This window comes from Panthera pardus, unplaced genomic scaffold (assembly GCF_024362965.1).
Source record: "Panthera pardus isolate Hobbes unplaced genomic scaffold, ASM2436296v1 HiC_scaffold_6, whole genome shotgun sequence".
NCBI classification, from domain to species: domain Eukaryota; kingdom Metazoa; phylum Chordata; class Mammalia; order Carnivora; family Felidae; genus Panthera; species Panthera pardus.
Genome location: NW_026526991.1, coordinates 17,089,742 through 17,117,355, shown reverse-complemented (window position 1 = coordinate 17,117,355; position 27,614 = coordinate 17,089,742). Strand labels below are relative to the sequence as shown.

At 39.7% G+C, this 27,614-nt stretch overlaps 1 protein-coding gene across 1 annotated transcript in view; it reads right to left on the bottom strand.

Annotated features, from left to right (window-relative positions):
• The window catches only part of ALDH1L2 (aldehyde dehydrogenase 1 family member L2), a 65,023-nt gene that overhangs the window by 19,475 nt on the left and 17,934 nt on the right, over positions 1-27,614 (bottom strand). The window contains exons 4-15 of the mRNA XM_019446654.2: positions 25,414-25,579; positions 23,590-23,691; positions 23,290-23,379; positions 21,314-21,448; positions 20,029-20,154; positions 19,373-19,464; positions 17,937-18,084; positions 6,662-6,781; positions 5,937-6,064; positions 4,098-4,248; positions 1,445-1,515; positions 1,254-1,359 (exon numbers count right to left, since the gene is read on the bottom strand). Coding sequence (XP_019302199.1) covers positions 1,254-1,359; positions 1,445-1,515; positions 4,098-4,248; positions 5,937-6,064; positions 6,662-6,781; positions 17,937-18,084; positions 19,373-19,464; positions 20,029-20,154; positions 21,314-21,448; positions 23,290-23,379; positions 23,590-23,691; positions 25,414-25,579 — 1,435 coding nt within the window. The remainder of the gene's footprint in view (positions 1-1,253; positions 1,360-1,444; positions 1,516-4,097; positions 4,249-5,936; positions 6,065-6,661; positions 6,782-17,936; positions 18,085-19,372; positions 19,465-20,028; positions 20,155-21,313; positions 21,449-23,289; positions 23,380-23,589; positions 23,692-25,413; positions 25,580-27,614) is intronic.

Sequence of the window (27,614 nt, the reverse complement as noted above, 5' to 3'; positions counted from 1 at the left end):
AGCACCTGGGTGGTTCAGTTGGTTGAGCATCTGACTTCAGCTCAGGTCATGACCTCATGGTTTGTGGGTTCGAGCCCCGCGTCGGGCTCTGTGCTGACAGCTCAGAGCCTGGAGCCTGCTTCAGATTCTGTGTCTCCCTCTCTGCCCCTCCCCTGCTTGTGCTCTGTCTCTCTCTCTCTCAAAAATAAATGAACATTAAAAAAAATTAAAAAAAAATAAAAATGAAATGAAATTGTTTCTAACAAGCAAAACCAGGATGTCTGTGGTCACTACGACTAAGTAGTAATGCCAAATGAAACCGTAATTTCTTAAGTCCTAAAAGAAGAAATAAAAGGAGAGGTAATAGGTAATGAACTGTAAATCCTTCTAGAATAGTGACCAAGTTTTCTCCGTGACTTGTGTCCCTCAGAACGTCTCCTACTGGTCACTTTTACACAGGCCATGCTCAGCCAGGTATTAAGTTGGCTACCATATTCTTTTCCCTGAAAAGCTACTCTAGCATTAAAAGATTTTTTCTGAGAACTTCTATCATTTGAATTATTATTTTTTATTATTTGTTATTCAATGTACATATACTTACAGTTGCCACGATTATGTACATTCCTTTGCCTCCTTTTCCTTCATCTTCCATATCTTTATAATATTTTTAGTAATTTAAATTCAAATGCCTATGTAATACTTTTCTTTGGATGTCTTATAGTTCCTCTAAATAATTCCCTAATCATTAGGCATTTTGGCATTTGGCAAGAATTGGAGTGGCTGGTAGAAATTCAGTGGATTGCACAGAGTAGCCCTATGCCTGCTTCCCTTGCCATGGAAATTTTAAATTGTGGGATATCCATGCGTTACATTAGGCAGCCATTAAAAATGAAGATTTGGGGCGTGTGGGAGGCTCAGTTGGTTAAGTGTCCGACTCTTGGTTTTGGGTCAGGTCATGATCTCACGGTTTTGTGGGTTCGAGCCCTGCATCCGGCTCTGCACTGAGAGTGCAGAGCCTGCTTGGGATTCTCTCTCTCTCCCTCTCTGTCCCTCCGCCACTCACGCTGTCTCTGTCTCTCTCAAAGTAAATAAATAAACTTCAAACAAAAATGCAGATTTAACTAATAGGAAAAGATGCCCAGCCATGATGCCTTTGAAGATGTCATAATACACAATCTCATTTTTGTCTAAAGACATAATGTTTATAAATGGGTGTCTCTGTTTTCAAGTAAGTAGGAGAGTAGGAGGTTGTGCCCTGGCTCCTTGCATCTTACCTGCGCTGGCTTGAGCACTAGGGTGTTACCCGCCGCCAGACACGCGGCGCTTTTCCACGCCAGCATCATCAGTGGGTAATTCCAGGGGATGATAATGGCGCAGACCCTGCAGAGGTAGAAGGACGGCATCCTTAGTTGTCTCCAACCCACACAACTCACCCAAGTCACCCTCGGCGCTCTCCTTGTCTCACCCAAGCGGCTCCTTCTTGGTGAAGGTCAGATTGCGATTTGGACGGGCCTGGTTGATTGGAATAGTAGAACCCTACAGAGTAAAAAAAAAAAAAAAAAAAAAAGGTGATCCTCATTGCACTAACTGAAATGAGTAAGTCTAATCTCAAGGAATCCATTTTCTTAGCTGGTATGAAAAGGCAGTGTTCAATTTGTAAGAATATATGATATATAAGAAATATAGTCACACCAAAAAAAAGAAACTGCTATTTCTTTCTGGAAAGAAGTAAGACACAGGAGAATAAACATAATTCTGTCTATCTATCTATCTATAAAACATAGTTCTAATTTAGTTACCTCCATTCCCAACTTCTTGGCATGGCAGAGAATATTAATTGTGTAACCAATAGCCATTCTTCCCTCTGTCCTTATATTAATAACGGTGATATGGTTCGTGAGTTCAAGCCTGCATTGGGCTCCACACTGACAGTGCAGAGCCTGCTTGGGATTCCCTCTCTCTCTCTCTCTCTCTTTCTTCTCCTACCCCAGTTGTGCCCTCTCTTTCTTTCTCAAAAATAAATAAACTTTATTTAAAAAAAATAATGGTGAGGGGCACCTAGGTGGCTCGGTTAAGGGTCTAACTTCGGCTCAGGTCATGGGTCTGTGCTGACAGCTCAGAGCCTGGAGCCTGCTTTGGATGTGTCTCCCCTGCCCACCACCCCCCTCCCCGCCCCCCCCCCGCCCCTACCCTGCTCACACACTGTCTCTCTCTTTTTCTCAAAAATAAATAAACATTTTAAAAAGTTTTTAAAAAATAAAATAAAATAATGGTGATAGTCACGTGCCCAGATAAAATACTGTTTCCCAGTTTCCAGGGCAGACAGGGATGGTCAATGGAAGACGTAAGCACAAGGCATTGGAAGGGGAATGTTCTTTACAGTAGGCTGACTCAGCTCCGACACAGGCTCCTTTACCCTACCCCCCACTCATTTCTTCTCCCTGCTCAGAGTGTCACTGAAATGGCTGATACCTCAATGGTTATTGTGAGACCATGAGACCGTCTTGAGGGTGCAGGTCACATGGTACCTTAGTAGCTCTGGTAGAGAGAGAGAAGGAGCCCACATGTCATATACTAGCCCTGACTACTTGCCTGGGTGTTCCTTGAAAATGAGGCAAAAGTGAAGTTCATACTTGAGCATCTGTTACATGCAGCCAGACTTAATCCCATCTAATTCACGGCAGTCGTTTTCAACTGAAGCTATTCATTTGTCTGCCGCACACAATTGTATTGCTATTACTAATTACACGTGTCATCTCTTATCTGAAATCCTTGGGGCCGGTGTGTTTTGGGATTCAGAATTATTTGAACTATAGAGATATAACATAATGCACGTACCTTATGTTATATTATCTATGACTCCCAGTAGGGTCTGAAGTAGCCCCCCATAATCAAATAAATACATGAGTATTGAAATATTTATTTAGTGAAACATGAATCTTTCCTCTAAGTGATAGAAATACAAATTATAAATAGACTCATGTTGGTTCAGGTCAGCTTTTGGCAACAAATGAGTTCGAACCACTGAAACCAATTGATTTTCAGGTTTTGAAGCTCTCTGGTTTTCATAATCGAGGCTCAAGTGTGGGCGTGAACCACCACTACTAAATACTTACATCTGTATGACTTTGTGACTAAAACTACGTTGATGCACAAACCCTAGTCTACCGCAAACTTGCTCCTAAGCCTCACTACATAACTTGCAGGGTATGTATTATTGTGACCATATTACAGATGAGGAAAGGAAGGCTTAGAGAGAGAAAAGAACTTTAACAACATCAGCTGGTAAGTGCCAAATCTGACTCCTGGACCGGTCTCTCTGACTCTATGTTAATAATGGTCACAGCAACTTGCCCAAATAAAATACTGTTTCCCGGTCTTCTCAGCCGATAGAGAAGGCCAGTGGGAGATATAAGCACAAGGGAGGTGGGGAATGCTTTTGAAAGCTCTCTTATATTTCTCTCCCTTGCCCACTTCCTCCTTCTTGCTGCCTGGCCAGTGCTGCAGTGGTTATCGTGAGCCTATGAGCAGTATGCACGCTGCTCTTTGTTATGAGCCTTACCTTTACCTTTCATACCCCGGGTGCTGAGGTCAAGAGCAATAGCCTGCTTCTCCTCACACATGTGCTATTTACTTTCTTATAGTAAAAAAGGAAATGAAATATTTATTGTGCCCATGCCTTAGAAAATTATTTTTCTTATACCCAGCTTACTTAGACAATGTATGTTAGCTCTCTGGCTTCTGTAGGCATTTGAGTTCTCGATCTCTCCATGACACCCTGGATGTCCAGAAGACTACCAGGTGCCCTTAGGAGATATAGTAAAGTACAAAAAACATCATGAGACTTTAGTTTAGAAAATCTTGAGTTCAAATCCTAGCTCTGTGGTTTACTTACTAACGATGTGAGTGTATGCAAGTCATCTGTTGTCCTCAGGCCTCTGTTTCCTTGCCTGCAAACAAGGGATAATAGCTATCGACCCACCACAGATGACTATTACAAGGATAACAGAAGAAAATCTAAGAGGTGCCCATAAAACATTGTCTTTACAACCTACTAAATGCTCGGCCCTTTTCCTTTTGGAATGATCTCCGTGGAGTCAAATGACATTTGTGCTCACCTGAATTTTGTCACACCAGCCAGCAAAATATCTGAATGTTTGCACAGACATTCCGATGTGAGTCTTCAGAGCCAGGGTGTAGACAGCCCCTGAATCAAGGGCTTCAATGGTTGCCAGCTCCTCCTGGTTCTCTTCCAGTAGGTCTGCAAGTCTGTATGGTCAGTGAAAGGAATTAGCTCAACAAATATGGATTGAGCTCCTATTATGTGTAAGGCACCATCCTAAGGGCTCAGAGGTGAACACACATGGACCCGGTCTTTGTCCTGATGGAGAATACGGTCCAGCAGGGAAGACATTAAACAAATCATTTCATACATAATTTGTTTCAGGAGTTACAAAAAAAAGAAGCAGAGGGTGTGGGAAGCCTGCACCATTTGCCTCATCAGTGTATAAAAAACAGAAGAGTGACTGAGCCACAATAATCAGGAGATCAATGACAGAAGACAGTGGGAATGTGGCTAGTTCATGAATATGCAAGGAGATGTTAGAGAGCACAACCCATGAGAATCCATGAACGTGAGGATCTCTTGTTGGTATAGAAATGCTTCCAACACTAACTGAAGAGACAAGATAGAAATACTGGGGTGAATTACAGACACTACAACAGGTTTCTGGTAGGGGCCTAGTTTCTGTGGGAAGATAAGTACAGGATTGTCTCATGAGTATAAAATAGTCAAAATTCATCCTGTGTTCCCCTCCACCATTTTCCTCCACCCTTCAGTGGTTTTTGCGTTGTTCCTTTTGGACCATTCTAAAGTTGGGCTCGAAATCCCCTTCCCCTCAATGTTTCTTCCAGATCCTGCTGTAAGAGATATTTTGACCAAAGTCAGCTGTTTGGCCTCAGGGAAGTAGAAAAATGAATTTATGCTTAAATCTAATTACATACTTGAATCTACATACTCGGTTACCAATTTATAATTCTTTCTAGGCCTTACTATTTTTCCTCCTCATTCCTAGTCCCTATGGGTCAAGCAGATTTAAAATCTGTCATTGAAAACAACAAAGTGCTGCGTAGTCCCCATTTGCTGTTCTATATCCCTTCTCCACACTGCTCTGTGACCTGGGACGATGACCTTTATTTATAGACCACATCACTTGGCTCCCCTGCTCCGTTACTGGGCTTGACTAATGAGAGACCAATGAACAGCACCCCCAGGAGAGAAAGCAATCGGGCATTGCACTCCCCAGCTCCCCCACAGATGGTTCAGCAGCTGCTGTGTCCCTCCCCGACAAACCACTGTAGTGTGGTCTTCTACGGCCACAGATCTTGCCACATTCCAGCAATAGCCCCTTCCTCTGTCCTAGATCTTGGAGTAGTCACAACTTTCCCTGTTGCTGTCTCTACCTGGGAACTTCATTATCCCTTGACCTTGCCTACATCTTTGTAAACCGTTTTTTATTAAACTTTTTTTCCTCTGGAAACCTGACTGCTCTAAGCACTAATACAAAAATCAGGAACTCACATCTATGTAACTTTACAGGATGTAAATAACAGAAGACATATTACATAATGGGTGCATGCTAGACTATCTTGGGGAAATTTTTAAAAACTTGGCAATGTTAACCAATACCCAGAGACAGCAGATCTGTGTTTTTAAAAAAACACACCTGTTGGGGTGCCTGGCTGGCTCAGTCGGTTGAGAGTCTGACTTCGGCTCAGGTCACGATCTCACAGTCCGTGAGTTCGAGCCCCGCCTCAGGTTCTGTGCTGACAGCCCGGAGCCTGGAGCCTGCTTCGATTCTGTGTTTCCCTCTCTCTCTGCCCCTCCCCCATTCATGCTCTGTCTCTCTCTGTCTCAAAACTAAATAAACATTAAAAAAAAATTAAAAAGCCCACACCTGTACATCAACCTTCCTCTTTCTCTTGCATTCATTCTTCCCCATTCACCGTTTTCAAAGGCATCTTTTGCTGCTGCTACTGCTTTATCAACATCCACCAAAGAAGCATAGGATACTTTGCATATTATCTATTTCAAGATAAGGAAAACTAGGTTATAGGTTATTTATACAGAGATACATAAATATACTTCTCTTGAAATTAATATTATATTAATAGGAAAAATAGAGTATTATTTATAAAACCCAGAGAATTTATGATGGAAAATCAATACGTTGAGTAATAAAGTAAAGAAAAATTTAAACATGGAAATTGGAAGCCTGAAATTTGGGACTTCTCACATCACATGACACGATTGAAAGACACATTTAGGAAGAATATATCTGCTTCTTCTAGTGCCTTGGGGAAGCTGAATTTCTTGCCATGAGCTTGCCGAGTTTCAAAGTTCTTTTCTGCATAGAGCATTATGTGAAGCTGTGCCTCTGATACGGATAGGTATAGCTATCTGTCTAAAATGATTATAAATATTCATTCCGTAAAATAGATTACTATAGTCAGCAGCCAGTATCAGAACTGAATAGTTGAAAGAAATACATGGAGAACATTTATTTCTAGTAAGTGCTCAGAGGCAAAGTGATAGAATAAAGTAGCTTCTTAAGACTCCCAGGTTTACAACTATTAAAATTTCATGACCAGTGGTCACTGCACACACTAAGCAATTACTCACAGATCCGTCTGTTGGGTTGATAGTATCATAGGTCTTTCCATCATCAGCATCTGTGAACTGTCCATTTATGAAACACTGATATGGCATTTTCACTGTCATTTCATTGACCTCCTTTGAAACCTAAGATAGAAAATTATGTTAATAGAATCAGTGGATTTCTCTGCTTATCCATTTGATACCAAACAGCAATAAAGGAGTTTATTCACTAATGCAGCAGAGAGAAGTTAGGTCAATAGAATTCCAGTTCCTAGTCTCCAGAAGAGACAAGCGTATGTTAGATTTGGGCCTCACGATGCTCAGATTGGCCACTCAGCCAGGAGGTTAGCATCTCTGATGACCAAAGTACTCCTGGCTGGGCCTTATAAATATCTCAGATTTTCTTCTTCATACAAATGAAAAAGAAGCAAAAGACTTGCAGATCGTGGAAACATTACCATCTAGTGGCAACATCTATGGAGCACAGTCATTGCTTTGCTTTGAGTTCCTGAAATTGCCTTTTACATGGGTGCCATTTTAAGTTTTCTTTCCTTAAGTTCCTCCTCGTTTTTACTTTCTTTCTTACAAATGTATTACCTAAATTGTTCTCTACCATTACCTAGAGAGTGAATTTAGGTTAGTCCATTAACTACTATGAATGTGTTCTTTCAATAATAAAAAGGGAACAAGTCTCCCTGCTTTATACAGTTATTATGAGGAAAAACTGAGAAAACATATGGGAAAGAACATTATTAGAATAAAATTTTATATCAATGCAAGGCATAAAAAGTAAATATAATAATTTTAAAAATAATTTCATATAGAGAAATTGATAATGCTTTAAAAAAACCAAAAAAGTATCAAGAGGGTATCTTGTCTTATCCCACAGATAAGAAATTTTTCTATAAAATATTTCCATTGTGTTTATGTAGGACATAATGAAGGAATCTTCATCTGAATTGATGTGTCTCTGCACATAGTTCACTTTCCTAAACTCATCATTCTGAAAATATGCTAATTATGTATAAATATGTATATGTATAAATACACTAATTATGTATAAATATGTATTATCTAACTTGATTCCCCCAACTATCCTATAATGTACATATTATTATTTCCCCACTTAACATATGAGGAAACCGAGACTTAGAGAAGTTAAGCAACGTGCCAAAGCTCACACAGCTGGTAAGCAATGCTACGTGGGTTCAACTTTAGGTGGGTCTAACACCAAGATTCATGTTCTTAACTAGATGATAACTAAATTGCTTTCAAATTTCCCTGAAGTTTATTAAAAACAAATGGAATGAGAAGCATGCCTGGGATCCCATCTCTCCCTTAAGAGCTCTCCAGTAACTTGAAATCCCACATCCTTAGAATCATAGTGGCTGTGAAAACCAGCAATCTATTAGCCACCAGAGGGGGAAATGACTCCCCAGAAGCTCCCCAGAGGCCTCATCCCCACAGAACTCCCCAATTGGCTCTATTCTTCGTGTTTGTCTTTATTTGGCCTGAGAGCTTGCTCTGCCCAAACTGCCCTCAGCCTTCCATAAAGGCTGAGAGACCTTATTCGTTCAAGAAATGTAAGGAAATCTACATCCGCTCATTAGCTGATGACTAAGCTAGCCAAGTAGAGACTTCAGTGGTGGCAAACGACAAAGAATATAGGTTTTATGGGATTAGTCCAAGAAAGTCACCAAACAAAGAAAAGCAACAATAACACTCCTTATGAAGGGTGGGGGTCTTATTTCCAGAGTTGCCACATTCTGTTATTTAAAATGGCTAGTTTTCAACAAAAGATTACAAGATACATGAAGAAGCATGAAAGCATAGAGTGGCCAATACATTGGAAAATAACCAGTCAATAGAAACCTTCCTTGAAGAAACCTAGACATTAGACAAATATTTTTTTCTAAGATTATTGATTTATTTTGAGAGAGACAGAGAGTGTGTCCACACTCACAGGGTAGGGGCAGAGAGAGAGAGAGAGAGAGAGAGAGAGAGAGAGATCCCAAGCAGGCTCTTCGCTATCAGCACAGAGCCTGATGCAGGACTCGATCTCATGAACTGGGAGATCATGACCTGAGCTGAGATCAAAAGTTGGACGCTTAACTTATTGAGCCACCCAGGCACCCCATAGTCAAAGATTTTAAATAAGCTTTTAAAAATGTATCCAAATAGAGGTTCTTGGGTGGCTCAGTTAAGCATCCAACTTTGGCTCAAGACATGATCTCATGGTTTGTGAGGTCAAGGTCCATGTCAGGCTCTGTGCTGACAGCTCAAAGCCTGGAGCCTGCTTCAGATTCTGTCTCCCTCTCTCTCTGCCCCTCCCCCACTCACACTCTGTCTCTCTTTTTCTCTCTCTCAAAAAAACATTTAAAAATTTTTAAATAAAAAAAATATTTCCAAATAAGGAAGGAAAGGAAGCTATGTCTAAAAAAATTAAAGAAAAGTAAATGAACAATGTCTCACCAAATAGAGAATATTAAGAAAGAGAGAAGAATTATAAAAAAAGAACCAGTGGCACCTGGGTGGCTCAGTCAGTTAAGCGGCCAACTCTTGATTTTGGCTCAGGTCATGATCTCACAGTTTCATGAGTTCAAGCCCCACATGGGCCCTGCGCTGACAGTATGGAGCCTGCTTGATATTTTCCCTCTTTCTCTGTCCCTCCCCTGCTCACCCTCTCTGTGTGTCTCTCAAAATAAATAAATAAACTTAAAAAAAAAAGTATTATAAAAAAGGAACTAAATACAAATTCTGGAGTTGAAAAGTGTAATAACTGAAATTTTAAAAAGTTATCATAGGGGCTCAACAGCAGATTCAAGAAAGCATAACAAAGAATGAACAAACTAGACAATATGTCAATAGAGATCACCCAGTCTGAAAACAGGAAGGAAAAAGAAGGCCTGTGGGATACCATCAAATGTATCAAAGCATGCATAATGAGAGTCCCAGAAGGAGAAGAGAGGGGAAAAGAGGCAGAAAGAATATGTGAAGAAATAATGAATGAAAGTGTCCCAAATTTGATGAAAAACATTAAACCACCCATCCAAAAAGCTCAACAAACTCCAGGTAAGATAAACTCAAACAGATCCATTTTAGATACATCATAATACAATGGTTAAAAGCCAAAGGTAATGAGGGAATCTTGAAAGCAGCAAGAGAGAAGAATCCCATCACGTCAAATGGATCCTCGATAAAATTAACAGATGACTCATCCTCAGAAACCATGGAGGCCAGATGGCAATAGGATGACATATTTAAAGTGCTGAAAGAAAAAGACTATCAACCAAAAATTCCATATACAGCAAAACACCCTTTAAAAACAAAGGAGAAACTAAGTCATTCCCAGATGAATAAACACTGAGAGAGCTCATTGCTAGCACACTGCCCTTTAAAAAGTTTACTAAAAGATACCTTTCAGGCTGCAATGAAGGGACACTTGACAGTAAGTAACTTGAATCTATATGAAGAAATAAGCAAGCTAGATGAACATATTGGTTTCCCAATGCATATAAAAGCTATGTTTATGCTATACTGAAGTTTATTAAGTGTGCAACTACATTATGTCTAAAAAATCAATGTGTATGTTTCATTAAAGATACTTTATCAATACCCTTCAATTAAAAAAGAAATACTTTATGTTCCAACATTCTGTCTTAAACCTGAGTTGATGTATGGTGGGAACAACTGGATGCTTAAGATATTTTTGTGATTCTTTGTTTTAAACTCCACCCCCCCCCCCCTTTTGTATATGTGATATGAAGCAAATGAGGAAACATCGTTCTAATGGTTTAACAAGGAAGGAGAAAGAAAGACCTTAATTTCTGAGTGGAGATGTCTCCTTCTATGTGGATAAGTCGATTAAGACCGTTATCAAAAGTTTGTCTGTGTTACTACACCTGACTTTAGGATCCAAAATGTTGGGGGTTTTTTTGTTTTTGTTTTTTGTGGGGTATTTTTTTTGCCACATTGTGCCTTTCCTCCTGGAATTGTAAGCTGAACACAAGAATAGTACCTGTTTACACTGTGAAGTGGGTATTATTACAGAAAACACACTGGAGGCTTTCTCACTGGTAAGCAAATAATGCCTTGTGAATGTATGATCTACAGAGAAACCCCTGTAGTTTAACGTGCTGATGCTGTCTATCGTTTTAGCAAATAAATTTTGGATGTTTTTTTCTTTCCCTCAAACACACAAATAAATAAATACTTTACTGCAAAACATTGGTAACCACCACCTGAGCTCTCAGTGGGTCATAATCACTGATCACAGATTAACAATGATCACAGACCATAACAAATGAAAAAGTTTGAAATATTGTGAGAATTACCAGAATGTGACACCGAGACATGAAATGAGAAGATGCTGTTGGAAAGATGGTAACAATAGACTTGCTTGATGCAGAGTTGCCACAAACCTTTAATTTGTGAAAAACATAATACCTGTGAAGCACACAGTAAAGCAAAGAAGGCAATAAAATGAGGTATGCCTGCAGAAGCAAAATGGAAAAAGAATAGATAAATTAAACTTAATCAAATTAAAAACTTTTGCATGTCAAAGGACACTGTCAAAAAAGTGGAAAGAAAGCCCACAGAATAGGAGAAAATATTTACAAATCATGTATCTAATTAAGGTCTAGTACCCCAAATATACAAAAGCTCCTTACAACTCAACATTAAAAAGACATATATCCCAGTTAAAAAATGGGTAAAGAATCTGAATGGACATTTTTCCCAAAGAAGAGATACAAATGACTAATAAAGACATGAAAAGAGACTCATCATTAGTCATCATGGAAATGTAAACCAAAGCCACAATGAGATAGTATTTCTTACCCACAGCTAAAATAGAAAAGACAGACAAAGCAAATGTTGGTGAGGATATGGAGAAATCAGAACCTTTCTACATTGCTAGTGGGACTGTGAAATAGTATAGTCACTTTGGAAAACAGCTTGGATGTTCCTCAAAAAATTAAACATAGAGTTACCGCATGACTCATCAATTGCACTCCTAGATATATACCCCAGAGAACCGAAAACATACATTCACACAAAAACTTCCACATGAATTTTCATTGCAGCATTATTCATAATACTAAAAAGTGAAAACAAAATGTGCATTACCTGAGGAATGGATAAACAAAATGTGGTGTATCTATACAACAATATTATCCAGCCACAAAAAGGAAGGAAGTGGGTAACACCTACTACAACATAGATGGACCTTGAACACATGGTGTTCAGTGAAAGGAGCCAGATGCTTAACAGGCCACAAATTGTGTGATTCCACTTATATGAAATATCTAAAGTGGGCAAATCCATGGAGACATAAAGGAGATTAATGGTATCTGGGAGCCAGGGGTGGGGGGAAGAAAGGAGAGAATCATTGTCAATGGATATAGTGTTTCTTTTTGGGGTGATAAAATTGTTCCATAATCAGAGGAGGGGGTTCAAGATGGTAGAGCAGCATGGAAGCTCTCAGCTTGTCTTGTCCCTGAAACACAGCCAGATCAGCACCAAACCATTTTGCATACCTAGGAAACTGATCTGAGGATTAACACAACAATATGCATGACTTGAGCCACAGAACTCAGCAGAAAGAGGAAAATTGATTTTTATTTTCTTTTTATTTAATTAAAAATTTTTTTAAATTATTTTTAGGATTTAAAAAATTTTTAAATTATTTTAGAATGTTTTTTATTTCATTGTAAATTTTTTATTCTATTTCACTTTCCTTATTTCATTTACTCTATTTTATTATATACATTAAACATTTTTTTTTCTTACCTTTTTTTTTTCTTTCTTTCCCCTTTTTCTCTGGTATATCAAGCTTCTTTCAATAAGCAGACCAAAACACAACTAGGATCTAGCTTCCTTTATTTGATTTTTTGTTTTGTTTTTAATTTTTTAATTTTTAATTTTTATTATTTTTTTCTTCCTCTAACAAGACAAAATGAAGGAAAATTTTAATGCAGAAAATTTTAAGGGGGACTCTGAGTGGAGAAAAGATGAAACAAAACAAAAAAGACCAAAAGCAACAAAGACGAGAAAGGACCAGAGAACATCACCAGAAACAGCAACTCTACAGGCAACACAATAGCACTAAATTATCTTTCAGTACTGACTCTTTTAGTCAATGGACTAAAAGCTCCAATCAAAAGACATAGGGTATCAGAATGGATAAGAAAACAAGACCCATCTATATGCTGCTTACAAGAGACCCATTTGAGACCTAAGACACCTACAGACTGAAAGGGGATGGAGAACCATCTATCATGCTAATGGTCACCAAAAGAAAGCTGAAGTAGCCATATGTATATCAGACAAACTAGATTTTAAAATAAAAACTGTAACAAGACATGAAGAAGGGTAATATATCATAATTAAGGGGTCTATCCACCAAGAAGACCTAACAATTGTAAACATTCATGCTCCCAACATGAAACACCCAAATATATAAATCAATCACAAACATAAAGAAACTCGTTGATAATAGTACCACAATAGTAGGGGATTTCAACACCCCACTTACAGCAATGGACAGATCATGTAAGCAGAAAATCACCAAGGAAACAATGATTTGAATGACACACTGGTCTGGATGGACAAAACATATATTCAGCACATTTCATCCTAAAGCAGCAGAATACACGTTCTTCTCAAGAGCACATGGACTATTCTCCAGAATAGACCATATACTGGGACACAAATCAGCCCTTAACAAGCACAAAAATATAGAGATCATACCTTGCACATTATCAGACCACAACACTATGAAACATGAAATCAACTACAAGAAAAAAATTGGAAAGACCATGAATACTTGGAGATTAAAGAACATCTTCCTAAAGAATGAATGGGTTAGCCAAGAAATTAAAGAGGAAATTAGAAAGTACATGAAAGCCAATGATAATGAAAACACAATAGCCCAAAACCTCTGGGATGCAGCAAAGGTGGTTATAAGAAGGAAATATATAGCAATCCAGGCCTTCCTATAGAAGGAAGAAAGGTCTCAAATACACAACCTAACCCTACACCTAAAAGAGCTGGAAAAAGAATAGCAAATAAAGTCCAACACCAGCAGAAGATAGGAAATAAGATTAGAGCAGAAATCAATGGTATCAAGATTAAAAAAAACACAAAAAACAATAGAATGAAACTAGAAGCTGGTAGTCTGAAAGAATTAACAAAATCGATAACCCCCTAGCCAGATTGATCAAAAAGAAAAAGGAAAGGACCCAAATAAATAAAAACATGAGTGAAAGAGGAGAGATCACAACTAACACCGCAGAAATACAAATAATAATAAAAGAATATGAGCAATTATATGCCAACAAATTGGGCAATCTGGAAGAAATGGATAAATTTCTAGAAATATACAAACTACTAAACTGAAACAGGAAGAAATAGAAAATTTGAACAGACCCATAACCATTAAAGAAATTGAATCAGTAATCAAAAATCTCCCAACAAACAAGAGTCCAGGGTGATGGCTTTCCAGGGGAATTCTACCAAACATTTAAAGAAGAGTTAACACCTGTTATTTTGAAGTTTTTCCAAAAAATAGAAATGGAAGGAAAACTGCCAAACTCATTCTACAAGGCCAGCATTACCTTGATTCCAAAACCAGACAGAGACCCCACTAAAAAGGAGAACTATAGACCAATTTCCCTGATGAACATGGATGCAAAAATTCTCAAGAAGATACTAGCAAACCAGATCCAACAATACATTAAAAGAATTATTCACCATGATCAAGTGGGATTTATTCCTGGGATGCAGGGCTAGTTCAATATCCACAAATGAATCAATATGATACATCACATTAATAAAAGAAAGGATAAGAACCACATGATTTTCTCAATAGATGCAGAGAAAGCATTTGACAAAATGCAGCATCCTTTCTTGATAAAAACCCTCAAGAAATTAGGAATAGAAGGATCATACCTCAAGATCATAAGAGCCGTATTCAAAAGACCTACCGGTAAGATCATCCTCAATGGGGAAAAACTGAGAGCTTTCCCCTACGGTCAGGAACACGACAAGGATGCCTACTCTTGCCACTGTTATTCAACACAGTGTTGGAAGTCCTAGCCTTAGCGATCAGACAACACAAAGAAATAAAAGGCATCCAAATCTGCAAGGAGGCAGCCAAACTTTCACTCTTTGCAGACAACATGATGTTCTATGTGGAAAACCCAAAATATTCCACCAAAAAATGGCTACAACTGATTCATGAATTCAACAAAGTCACAGGATATAAAATCAGTGTACAGAAATCAGTTGCATTTCTATATAATAATGAAACAGCAGAAAGAGAAATCAAGGAATCGATCCCATTTACAATTGCACCAAAAACTATAAAATACCTAGGAATAAATCTAACCAAAGAGGTGGAAAATCTATACACTTAAAACTATAGAAAGTTTATGAAAGAAACTGAAGACACACACAAAAAAATGGAAAAACATTCCGTGCTTATGGATTGGAAGAACAAATATTGTTAAAATGTCGATACTACCCAAAGCAGTCTACGTATTCAGTGCAATCCCTATCAAAATAACACCAGCATTCTTCATAGATCTAGAACAAACAATCCTAATATGGAACCAGAAAAGACCCTGAATAGACAAAGCAATCCTGAAAAAGAAAACCAAAGCTGGAGGTACCACAATCCCGGACTTCAAGCTGTATTACAAAGCTGTAATCATCAAGACAGTATGGTACTGGCATGAAAACAAACACATAGATCAATGGAACAGAATAGAGAACCCAGAAATGGACCCACAAACGTATGGCCAACTAATCTTTGACAAAACAGGAAATCATATCCAATGGAAAAAAGACAGTCTCTTCAGCAAGTGGTGCTGGGAAAACTGGACAGCGACATGCAGAAGAATGAACCTGGACCGATTCCTTACACCATACACAAAAATAAATTCAAAGTAGATGAAAGACCTAAACATAAGTCAGGAAGCCATCAAAATCCTAGAGGACAAAACAGGCAACAACCTCTTTGACCTCGACTGCAGCCAACTTCTTGACATGTCTCTGGAAGCATGGGAAACAAAAGCAAAAATGAACTATTGGGACCTCATCAAAATAAAAAACTTCTGCACAGCGAAGGAAACAATCAGCAAAACTAAAAGGCAACTGATGGAACGGGAGAAGATATTTGCAAATGACATATCAGATAAAGGGTTAGTATCCAAAATCTATAAAGAACTCATCAAACTCAACACCCAAAAAACAACTAATCCAGTGAAGAAATGGGCAAAAGACATGAATAGACACTTCTCCAAAGAAGACATCCAGATGACTAACAGACAAATGAAAAAATGCTCAACATCACTCATCATCAGGGAAATACAAGTCAAAACCACAATGAGATACCACCTTACACCTGTCAGAATGGCTAAAATTAAATTAACAACTCAGACAACCACAGATGTTGGTGAGGATGTGGAGAAAAAGGAATCCTTTTGCACTGCTGGTGGAAATGCAAACTGGTGCAGCCACTCTGGAAAACAGCATGGTGGTTTCTCAAAAAATTAAAAATTGAGCTACCCTACAACGCAGCAATTGCACTATTAGGTATTTATCCAAGGGACACAGGTGTGCTGTTTAGAAGGGGCACATGCACCTCAATGTTTATAGCAGTGGTGTTGACAATAGCCAAAGTATGGAAAAAGCCCAGCTGTCCATCAATGGATGAATGGATAAAGAAGATGTGGCATATATATACAATGGAATATTACTTGGTGGTCAAAAAGAATAAACTCTTGCCGTTTGCAACAACATGGATGGAACTAGAGTGTATCATGCTAAGTGAAATCAGTCAGTCAGAGAAAGACAAATATCATATGACATCACTCATATGTGGACTTTAAGAAACAAAACAGATGAACACAGGGGAAGGGAAGCAAAAATGAGATAAAACGTAAGAGACAAACCGTAAGAGACTCTTAAATAAAGAGAACAAACTGAGGGTTGCTGGAGGAGTGTTGGATGGGGGGGGATGGGCTAAATGGGTGTGGGGCATGAAGGAGGACACTTGTTGGGATGAGCACTGGGTGTTATACGTAAGTGATGAATCACTAATTTCTATTCCTAAAATCATTATCACACTATATGTTAACTAACTTGGATTTAAATTAAAAAAAAAAAAAAAGACTCAGAAGAGAGAACTGGTAGAGAATAGGGGCACTACAACCATTTCAGTTAACACATGGTTTTCTCTAAAGGCCTAGTCTTACATAGATGAAAACTCTTTGGAACTAAGGTATGTAATGTGTTTTCATTCAGTGCATATTGATATTTTGTAGCATGCTAAAATAAACAAATAAATAAACTTGGGCATAATTAAAAACAAAAAGTTCCACAATCAGATAGTGGTGATGGTTGCACAACTCTGTGAATATACTTAAAACCACTGAATTGGGGGCGTCTGGGTGGCTCAGTGGGTTGAGCAGCGGGGTCTTGATTTTGGCTCAAGTCATGATCCCAGAGTTATGGGATTGAGCCTCATATTGGGGAGAGAAGATTCTTTCTCTCTCCCTCTGCCCCTCTCCCCTGCACATGCACCCTCTCTCTCTCTCTCTAAAAAGCAAAACAACTACTGAACTGTACATTTTAATTTCTTTAAATGTTTATTTATTTTAAGAGAGAAGGAGGGCACGCAAGTGGGGGAGGGGCAGAGGCAGAGAGAGAGAGAATCCCACGCAGCCTCCATGTGCAATCTGGAGCCCGACTCAGGGCTTGATATGGGGCTCCATCCCATGACCACGAGATCATCATGGGAGATCACGATCAAGAGTCAGACACTTAACTGAGTAAGCCACCCAGGTGTCCCTTAACTCTATATTTTAAAAGGGTGAATGTAATGGTGTATAAATTATAAGTCACTAAAATACCTGTTTTAAAAGGTATTTAAAATGTGGGGCGCCTGGGTGGCTCAGTCGGTTAAGTGTCTGACTTCGGCTCAGGTCACGATCTCACGGTTTGTGAGTTCAAGTCCCGCATCAGGCTCTGTGCTGACAGCTCAGAGCCTGAAGCCTGCTTCAGATTCTGTGTCCCCCCCCTCCCCCCCCCGTCTCTCTCTCTCTGCCCCTCCCCTACTCACACTCTGTCTCTCTCTCAAAAAATAAATAAATAAACATTAAAAATAAATAAATAAATGAACGAATAAATAAATAAATGGTCATAAATGTAAAAACAAATGGACAAAAGGAACCACATTCCTTTATAGTGTATGGGTCCTAATGATTTAGATTTCGTGAAGCACAGAAAAGCTTACATAATCCACCACCAGCTCCTCTTCCGATTCTTCTCCTCTCAGTTTCCTCACAACTTTCTGAATGAAGTCTTCAAACTTGGTGGCCAGATAGACATCTTCATTCTGTAGTTGAAGCCCACCGCACTTCTGTCTGATCTCTTCAACCAGCCTTCAGGTAAGAACCAGTTCATGTTATTTACGTTTTTAAAAGAGTTTAGGGGCACTGTGTCATTACATTTGTCAAGTTGCTTTGAGATAAGACATGTCACATGCCTATTTACCACCTATGAGATCTTCTATGGTAATTGAAAAAATTGATAAGACCGGGAGAACAAAATCAAAAAGCTGCATTCTAAAAAATTTTTTACTGTTTATTTATTTTGAGAGAGACAGAAAATGCACGTGCACATGTGTGTGCATGAGCGGGGGAGTGGCAGAGAGGGAGAGAGAGAGAGAGAGAGAGAGAGAGAGAGAGAGAGAGAATCTCAAGCAGACTCCATGTTATCAGCACAGAGCCCAATGCAGGGTTCAATCTCACAAGCCACGAGACCATGACCTGAGCTGAAACCTAGAGTTGGAGGCTTAACCAACTGAGCCACCCAGGTGCCCCTAAAAAGGTGTCTGGAAGGACAGTGGATATTCTTTTGTCTTTAACTTTGTGCATGGCTATGATAAAAGAAACCAAGGCAAAAACATTTTACTTACTTGCAAGCAAGATAATTAAGGGGCACATAAAATCAGTTCCTATCCTTTCAAAGGTACTCAAGGAATAAGGAATAAAGAAAAGTCCCTAATGTAAATAAAGATTATGAAACAAAAGACATTGTATAATATTTTCTGTAGATCATATATAAGAATGGAGCAAACATTTGTTTTATTATGTGGTTAGTGTTGGTACTAAGCAGAATCAAAATTATTTTTGAGGGGCACCTGGGTGGCTCAGTCGGTTAAGCGTCCGACTTTAGCTCAGGTCATGATCTTATGGTTCATGGGTTCAAGCCCCGCATTGGGCTCTGTGCTGACAGCTCAGAACCTGGATCCTCTGTGTCTTCCTCTTCTTCTGCTCCTCCCCTGCTTGCACTACGTTTCTCCTCTCTCAAAAATAAATAAACATCAAAAAAAAAAAAATTCTCATTTAGAGCTTCCCAACTCCAGTGCCATATTGGAGGAAAATTAGCTAACAAATGTGAGGACGAATTTTAAAAAGAAACAAACAATTAGAAGCACTGATTTTCTAGGTATACAGGAGATATGAAAACAACTCCTGGCTAGTGACAGAGAAAGGAACACAGATATTTGTTTGGCCGTGGAAACAAACAATCCAAAAAAGATGAAGAAAAGAGAAATAGAATAATGGTAGAGTGATAGCATCCAGAACAAAGGATTGGATTGGATCTTCAAAGTCAAAGTCAAAATCCCCAGTGGAGGGGTGTGAGTCAACAGGGTGATAGTTTTACCTGACAACATCCATTGAGCTTGCTCCAGATTTAAAGAAGTCTGTCGAGTCTTCAATAACAGGGACGTTGCTTAAAATTCCAGCCCAGATGTCCTACACGGCAAGGATAATTTTTATGAAGGGCGTGCCATGAAAAACACAGTGGCGGAGACTGACCAGTGCCTCACCAAACCTACTTTTTTTTTTTCCATCTTGGATACATGGTCTGACTACATTTTTTAGCAACTCTTCAAGTTAGATGTAGCCGTATGACTGACTTCTAGCCAATGAGTATGAGCGGAGGTGAACTTGACACCCAGTCTTGACCCATGAAGAACCCCCTTCCCACGATTCTCTGTGCGCTTTTGCCCTTTTTGGCTGCCTGGACTGTAGGTGACTTTGAAGATAGCATGGCCTGGGTCCCTGAATGACTCCACCCCTAGTCCTCACATTCCAGCTTCACCTCTAATCCCCCTGCCAACCTAGAACTGCCTGGCATTATTTTGTGAGTGAGAAATAACTTTGCATATACATTTTGGAGTTGATTCCTACTATGGCTAATACAAAAAAGAGGAGAAGTAAAGTTCCATCCTCACTACTCTGAAGACTGATGGTACAGTTGCAAAAATGCTTCAGTTTTGCAGGGTAAGGGTAACATTAAGGACATCACATGTTCACCTTGATGGTCCCTGCCACCTTCACCTCTTCGGCTGTAAGTTCTAGCACTGAGGTCTCACCCGCTGAAAAGTACTGAGAGGCTGGAATCATTCTTCCATCTTCAAACTGCAAATTCCTCACCATCAGCTACAGTGCAGCAACAAGACAAACAGAAGGATTGAAGATTAGGACAATTCAAAAGTGAGGTTGGTAGGGGAAGACGTGTCATAGATTACACAAATACAAGGGGCAGCTTATTTGGCAAATACAAAAATATGGATAGAAAGCACTCACCATTATTTGTAAAAGGACTGAAATGGTATTTTAATAAAGGCAGCAGAAAGGAGAAAGTTAAGTCTAGGGGTAGATACATCTCAAAATGGGTAATAAGCTCCCAAAATATTGGCATTTGGATATATGTAGACTAAAACCTGTAACTCCTCTTTCTCCTCCTCCCCCTCCTCCCACTCCTCCTCTCCCTCCTCCTCCTCTTCCTCCTCCTCCCATCATCTGAACACTTACTCTGTAGCAGGCACAGTGCTATGTATTCATGTATGGATGCACGTATCTCATTTTAGTCTCATAAATCCCGATGGAAGCAGGTGCCATTATTATCCCCATTTTACTGATGAGGAAATGGAGACTCAGTGAGGGTAAGTGATTTGCCCAATGCCGCACAGCTGGGGTTACAACCGAGAAGCGGCTGGACCCTGAAGCCTACAATCTTAACAACTGATCTACCCTGCCAACTACCAGAATATATCTGTAAGCTGCAAATTCCCCTTTGCTTTCTTCAAAGAGCCCACTGAGGCCAAGGGCCCATGCTTCCAAGCACAGCAGTGAGGGTGGCTGCCTGCGTGGAAGGCAAAGGCAAGGAGCATCTGAAGAGGGCCACATCCATTGCATTTAGCCTCCTGGGCTCCAGCAGTGGGAAGGCAGACAGATGGGACTACTGTCTGTTTTATAGATGAGGAAACAGAGACTCAGAGGGGAGAAGCGTCCTCCACAAGACCAGTAAGTGGCAGAGCAGGAATTCACATCCTGTTTCCTGACTAAATTCCAAACTCTTTCTACTGTGCCACGAAGGTGACTGCACAGGTCCTTGAGGCTCATCCTAGGGAGACTTGTTCTCAACTAGGCACACAGAGCCAGCTCATCCCCCGACAGAAATAGGGCATGGGTATCTCGAGCCTCCCATGTCCCACTGCAAAGCTGGATTACCTTGTAAAAGATATTTCCTTAGTAGCTTGGGTTATAGAAGGAAATCAAAAATGTTACTTTATAGGTGACCATATTGAACACTCACTGCTTTTCCATCATTACCAAAAAGAACAAGTCCATTTTTGGTAACAAGACCAGGCTTCGTGGCACCTTTGATTTCCAGTGGTTCTCCAGAAGGCACGGAGCTTTTCAGCAATGACGAGCCATAAAACGTGACCATCTAATAAAGAGATCAAACCCATGTGAAATGAGGGAGTTACACCTACAAACAGGGGTGTGTGCAAACAGCACTCCCTGCAAAAAAGCTCCAGTTGGAATCATCATCTCCGATAAAATCGGAACACCCCAATGTGGGAGACTGTATCAAGCATCTGTGGAAATGACACCGAGCAAGAGATAGTTTATGAATGTACGACTGAAGAGTTTCAAGAATGCCTCACAACCAGATGACATTTATCATTTCTTCACATGGATACGAAGGTAAATGAGACAAAAAGGTCTTGCAGACTTCGATTTTCAAAGGGGAGGGGAGGTGGTGATGGCAGAGTCAGTGAGGGCAGGTGCAGGTAGCAACCAGATGATTACAGTCCAGTGCGATTACTGATGGGAAGTACAGGGTGCTTTGTGGGTCAGTTCATGGAAACAGAACTGGATCCAGACTGTAACTAAGAAAATGTGATGGTAATTGATTTGTGATTGTAATTCTATGACTATTAGCTATCACCTATTGAAGATTATAATAGTTAACATTTATTGAATACACATGCCCAGGACTCAGTATGTAAATGAATTAACATGTATTAACTCACTTAATTTTCACAATGACCTATAGCCAATAAAAGAGACACTATTATTATTTTTTAAGTGTATTTATTTTGAGAGAGAGTGTGTGTGTGTATGCGCAGGAGAGGGGCGGTGGGGCGGGGGGTGGGGGGCGGGGAGAGAACCCCAAGCAGATTCTATGCTGTTAGTGGAGCCCGATGCAGGGCTTGGTCCCTGAACCGTGAGATCATGACCCAAGCCAAAATCAAGAGTCAGATGCTTAACCAACTGAGGCACCCAGGTGCTATTATTAGTCCCATTTGCAATAAGGAACCCAAAGCCCCACTGGTTAAGTAACCTGCCTGAGATTACTCAGCAAACAGTGGCAGAGCCAGATTTTAACAGAAACATTCTGGCTTCAGTTCCCACTCACTTAACTACTGCACTAAACTCCCTCTCTTGGTCCTTCCTGATCCCACATATTTTTGTTGGCACCTAATACATACTAAGAATCCTGCTTAAGTGAGGATATTATCAAGACAATAACATGAAGTCCTTGCCCCATGGAGTACAAAGCCTAGTAGGGGTGGGGGGATTGATAAATAAAGAGACCCTGACAATATATATAATACGCTGTGTCAGAGGCAGGCAGGGGGTTGTTGGACCAGGAGGAGGGACCCCCAACCTGGCCAGCACGGGCCTGTGAAGTCAGGGAACTCCCAAGGAGAGCTGAAACCTGAGAGCCAAGTTGGGTTGAGATTTCCCAGGGATTATAAGGCCCTTCCTGCTCCTCCCCTGCCTCTCCGCCACCCCCCCCCCCCATGGCCTCCTCTCCCACCTGCTCCTCACACCTGAGGCTCTTTGGGACTCCTAGACTGGGTAACACTCTCCTATCTCTGGGTCTTTGCTTCTTTGTTTCCTTCTCTACCTGCTGACCTCTTGAAGGGCAAACAAATGGACCAGCTTTTCTAGGAAGCCTTTCCTACTGCAACTGAGTCTGGGCCTCAAGGATAGCATTTGTCTTATTGCCTTGTGAGTGCTTATTCACTTCTCTGCTTTCTCCATAAAACTGCAGGCTCCTTGAGAGCAGAGGCTGTGCCTAGCATCTGCTTCACGGCAAATGCTCAGTACGAGTAAAGATGGGGGTGTTTTCATCCAGCTGGGCACATATACCTAGAATCACAGACCCTCTTCATGACCAAGGAAAGAACCAGAGGACTTATGTGTAATAACTTTTACAAAGGTAACACACACACACACACACACACACACACATAAAAATTGGTCCCTGGCACATACCTGTCCATTTATCTCTGTCCAAGCTCCAGGGACTTTATCATGACCTCGGATCCAGTTATGCAAAACTTCGGCAGACTGATCCCAAGAAATCTAGGAAAGCACAAAGCTGAATCTCCTAATGCTATGAGTGTCAAAGGCAATAGAAACATCTCTCTCCATCAGTGGTGGAAGTGGGGTTAGGTAAGCATAGAATAGGCTGGATTGGAGATCTACCCTTTGGCCAGGAAATTGTACGTTGGGAACTACTTAAAGGTAAATGGCCAAGACCTTTGGGGTGTATTATTGAGTGGATATAAATACCTCAGCATTTTCCTTTTTCTGGATGCCTTCATATGTTGCTCCTTCTTCTGGTTGGGGAATGCGAGGAGCTTTTCCATCGGCTATGAGTTGAACAGCTTCCACCTAAAGCCAAAAACATTATCTGGGTTATAGCCTAATGGTCAGCAATGGCATCATCTGTTTAATTGAAGCTCTGCAAAACAGAATTGCTACATAGAAATCTGTCCAGAGAGTCAGACTATAATAATAGACAACTACCATTTCTTCAGGTCCATCTATGTGCCAGGCAATGTGATAGCTACTTCATAGAAAATATCCTTTGCAGACATCACACCAATCCTGCCAGGTAGATATTATTATTCTGGTTTTACAGATGAGAAAAACGAGGCCTAGAAAAGTGAAGCAACTAGCTCAAGAGCAGAGGTAGCCAATAGGCATCAGAAGCAAGATCTCCATCCAAGTCTACCTATTGCCAATATCAAGCCTGTACTCTTAAAAATGACTCCCTTGTTTCAACAAATTTCAACATCCCTTGATGACCCAGTGGGAATTTCAGTAATATAACTGTAAAATAAGTCACTGTGAGTGATTTCTATTTATCATGATGATTCTAGAAAGTGGTACGTTGTTATATTTAAGAAATTCAACTTACTTTCTAGTGTAGGACACCCGAAATTTGAAAATAATTAAAATCTACCCATGAGTTTGATTGCCTTTGGGATGTGTCCTGAATTCTCTTCTGTGCCAGATTCTCGTTTGCCTTGAGAGTCTCTCTCCTTCATGGGGAGGCCTACCTGAGCTTCAGTTCCCAGACCTCGCTCTCAGCATACACAGCTGCTGACCAACACCCACCCCCCAAAAGTATGCGGATGGAGAGACCTGAGAACAGGGCCAGTTCATAGCTCATTCACTTGCCCACTTGTAGCTATAATATCATTGGATACATGATCTGGGCTTGAGCAAATGCCACTGAACACACCCAACACTATTTTGATTGTAATGATCATTTTTTAGCACCTACTGTGTGCCAGGCACGTTACACAAATGCTACCTAATTTTCATAGCATGCCTGTAAGTCAGGCAGTTATCTACACTTTACAGATAAGGAAACCAAGGCTGGCGAAGCTAAGCGACTTGCCTACTGTCACAACAGGTAAGCAGTAGAATGAGAACTTTGGTGTCTTTCTGACACCAGTGCCCTACTCTCTTAATCATTAAATGATACAAACAAATCACTGCTCTCTTTCCTCCTAAATCCATAGCTGCTGCTTTTTCCTAATGTCCATCTCTATGTGGCTGCTTCTACTATATATATCGAACTCGGAAAAAATTAAATGACACTGAAATTATCTTTCAGTATTTCTACAAGCTAATATATTTTTATGTTGTGGTGCACGTGCTTTGGGCTTTTACCCAGAGCACATCTGAAAAAATTAAGCAATGCCAAATTTCACCCTGTTACATAGACTGATTTCAAATACTTTTGAAAGAAGTCCAACTTCCATAGCAAAATTTCTTAAGAGTCTATACACTTCTTTACAATTAGTCATTATAAACAGGGTTGGAGATTCAAGTATTTGGCAAAATAAATGAAGCCATTTCATTGCTACTTCACCCATTTTATCAGTGCTCTCAGAGGAACAAGATAGCCTCACAAACTAAAATTTTAACATTCAGATTTCAACCCGAAATATACCATCCTACTGGCAAATATAAAATCTAATTTTGTTTTTCAGCTTTATACTGTGTATAACAATTAATATAGGAAAATTCTCAATAAAAGAAAAATATTTCTAAAATCTTAAAGGTTTACTAAATTCTTCTCGATGGCATAAATATACTAACCATGGCTTTGATTCCTTCAGGAAAGAGAAACCGATTATAAAGTGCATCCACTGTATCATTGGGTTCAACATCACATGACTTCTGAAGAAGGATGGGTCCTGTGTCTAAACCATCATCAGCCCAGAAAACAGAAAACCCAGCTTTCTTATCTCCCATAATTAGAGTCCTGTGAAAAGAAGAGCTTCAACTTAAAATGTTGGTATAATGTATGACAAAGTGATGAGTTAGTGATATTAAAGTACAAGATAGTTATAATGGAAAGTAGACAGTGAGGGAAGCTACCATGAGAAATTAACAGCAAAGCCAGGAGATGTCAGCATTCATAAAATCACTACTTAATGGTACCACTATTTTGTACATTCCCATATCTATAGTCTTTCTTGTTAATACACACTAATGACTGCTAGTCTATTCAAAAGGGCACTGGAGCCCATCATTACTACCACTCATTAACTGCCAGTTGCCAGCTTTCTACTGTGGCATCAAGCAATTTTGCCCACCTGGGTCCAATTCCTACATCATAGTTGACCCTGTATTAGGCAGAATAAGATAAAGGAAAATAAAGCGGAAGATACTCAGTAAAGGAGAACTGATTATTAATTTAGATGATATAATTTGGATATAAGTGTCAGAGCTAGAATTAGCTCTAGATTGTCCATGTAAATTATAGTAAAAGATGGTTGGTTAATCCAACTCTTTGTATTTTATGCTCTAGGAAGCTTAGCCTAAGAGAAAATGTTGGCCCTGGGGGCTCCTGGGTGACTCACTTGGTTGGGCATCTGACTCTTGATTTTGGCTCAGGTCATGATCTCACAGCTCATGGGACTGAGCACCATGTGGGGCTCTGCACTGGTAGCACAGAGCCTACTTGGGATTCTCTCTACCTCTCTCTGCCCCTCCCCCACTCATGTACACACTCACGCACACACTCTCTTTCTCCCAAAATAAATAAATAAACTTAAAAAACAAAAAAAGAAAAAGAAAATGTTGGCCCTTAAGAGCATATAATACAACCAATAAGCTGAATATGTGAACAAATACATATAAAAGTATATCAGAGAGCAGGCTAATATTGACATCATCCATGTTTATGACCTAAATTTTTTTTTTGTGGTATAATTTCTTTTTTTTTTTTATTTAACTTTATTTTTTAAAATTTACATCCAAATTAGTTAGTATATAATGAAGCAATGATTTCAGTAGATTCCTTAATGTCCCTTACCCATTTAACCCATCCTCCCTCCCACAACCCCTCCAGCAACCCTCAGTTTGTTCTCCATATTTATGAGTCTCCTCTGTTTTGTCCCCCTCCCTGTTTTCATATTATTTTTGTTTCCCTTCCCTTATGTTCATCTGTTTTGTCTCTTAAAGTCCTCATATGAGTGAAGTCATATGATTTTTGTCTTTCTCTGGCTGACTAATTTCACTTAGCATAATACCCTCCAGTTCCATCCACATGGTTGCAAATGGCAAGATTTCATTCTTTTTGATTGCTGAGTAATACTCCATTGTATATACATACCACATCTTCTTTATTCATCCATTGATGGACATTTGGGCTCTTTCCATACTTTGGCTATTGTTCATAGTGCTGCTATAAACATGGGGGTGCATGTGTCCCTTCGAAACAGCACACCTGTGTCCCTTGGATAAATACCTAGTAGTGCAAATGCTGGGTCATAGGGTAGTTCTATTTTTAGTTTTTTGAGGAACCTCCATACTGTTTTCCAGAGTGGCTGCACCAGCTTGCATTCCCACCAGCAGTGCAAAAGAGATCCTCTTTCTCCACATCCTCACCAACATCTGTTGTTGCCTGAGTTGTTAATGTTAGCCATTCTGACAGGTGTAAGGTGGTATCTCATTGTGGTTTTGATTTGTATTTCCCTGATGATGAGTGATGTTGAGCATTTTTTCATGTGTCAGTTGGCCATCTGGATGTCTTCTATGGAGAAGTGTCTATTCATGTCTTTTGCCCATTTCTTCACTGGATTATTCGTTTTGGGGGTGTTGAGTTTAAGTTCTTTGTAGATTGTGGATACTAACCCTTTATCTGATATGTCATTTGCAGTATGACCTAAATAATTTTAAATCTCAGAGCTACTAATTGAGCAAGACCTAAGTCAATGAATCAATCACTCTTTTCAGAAATATTGAGGAATTAATTGGCATTATGTTATCAAGAGACTTGCAAACATTCATAT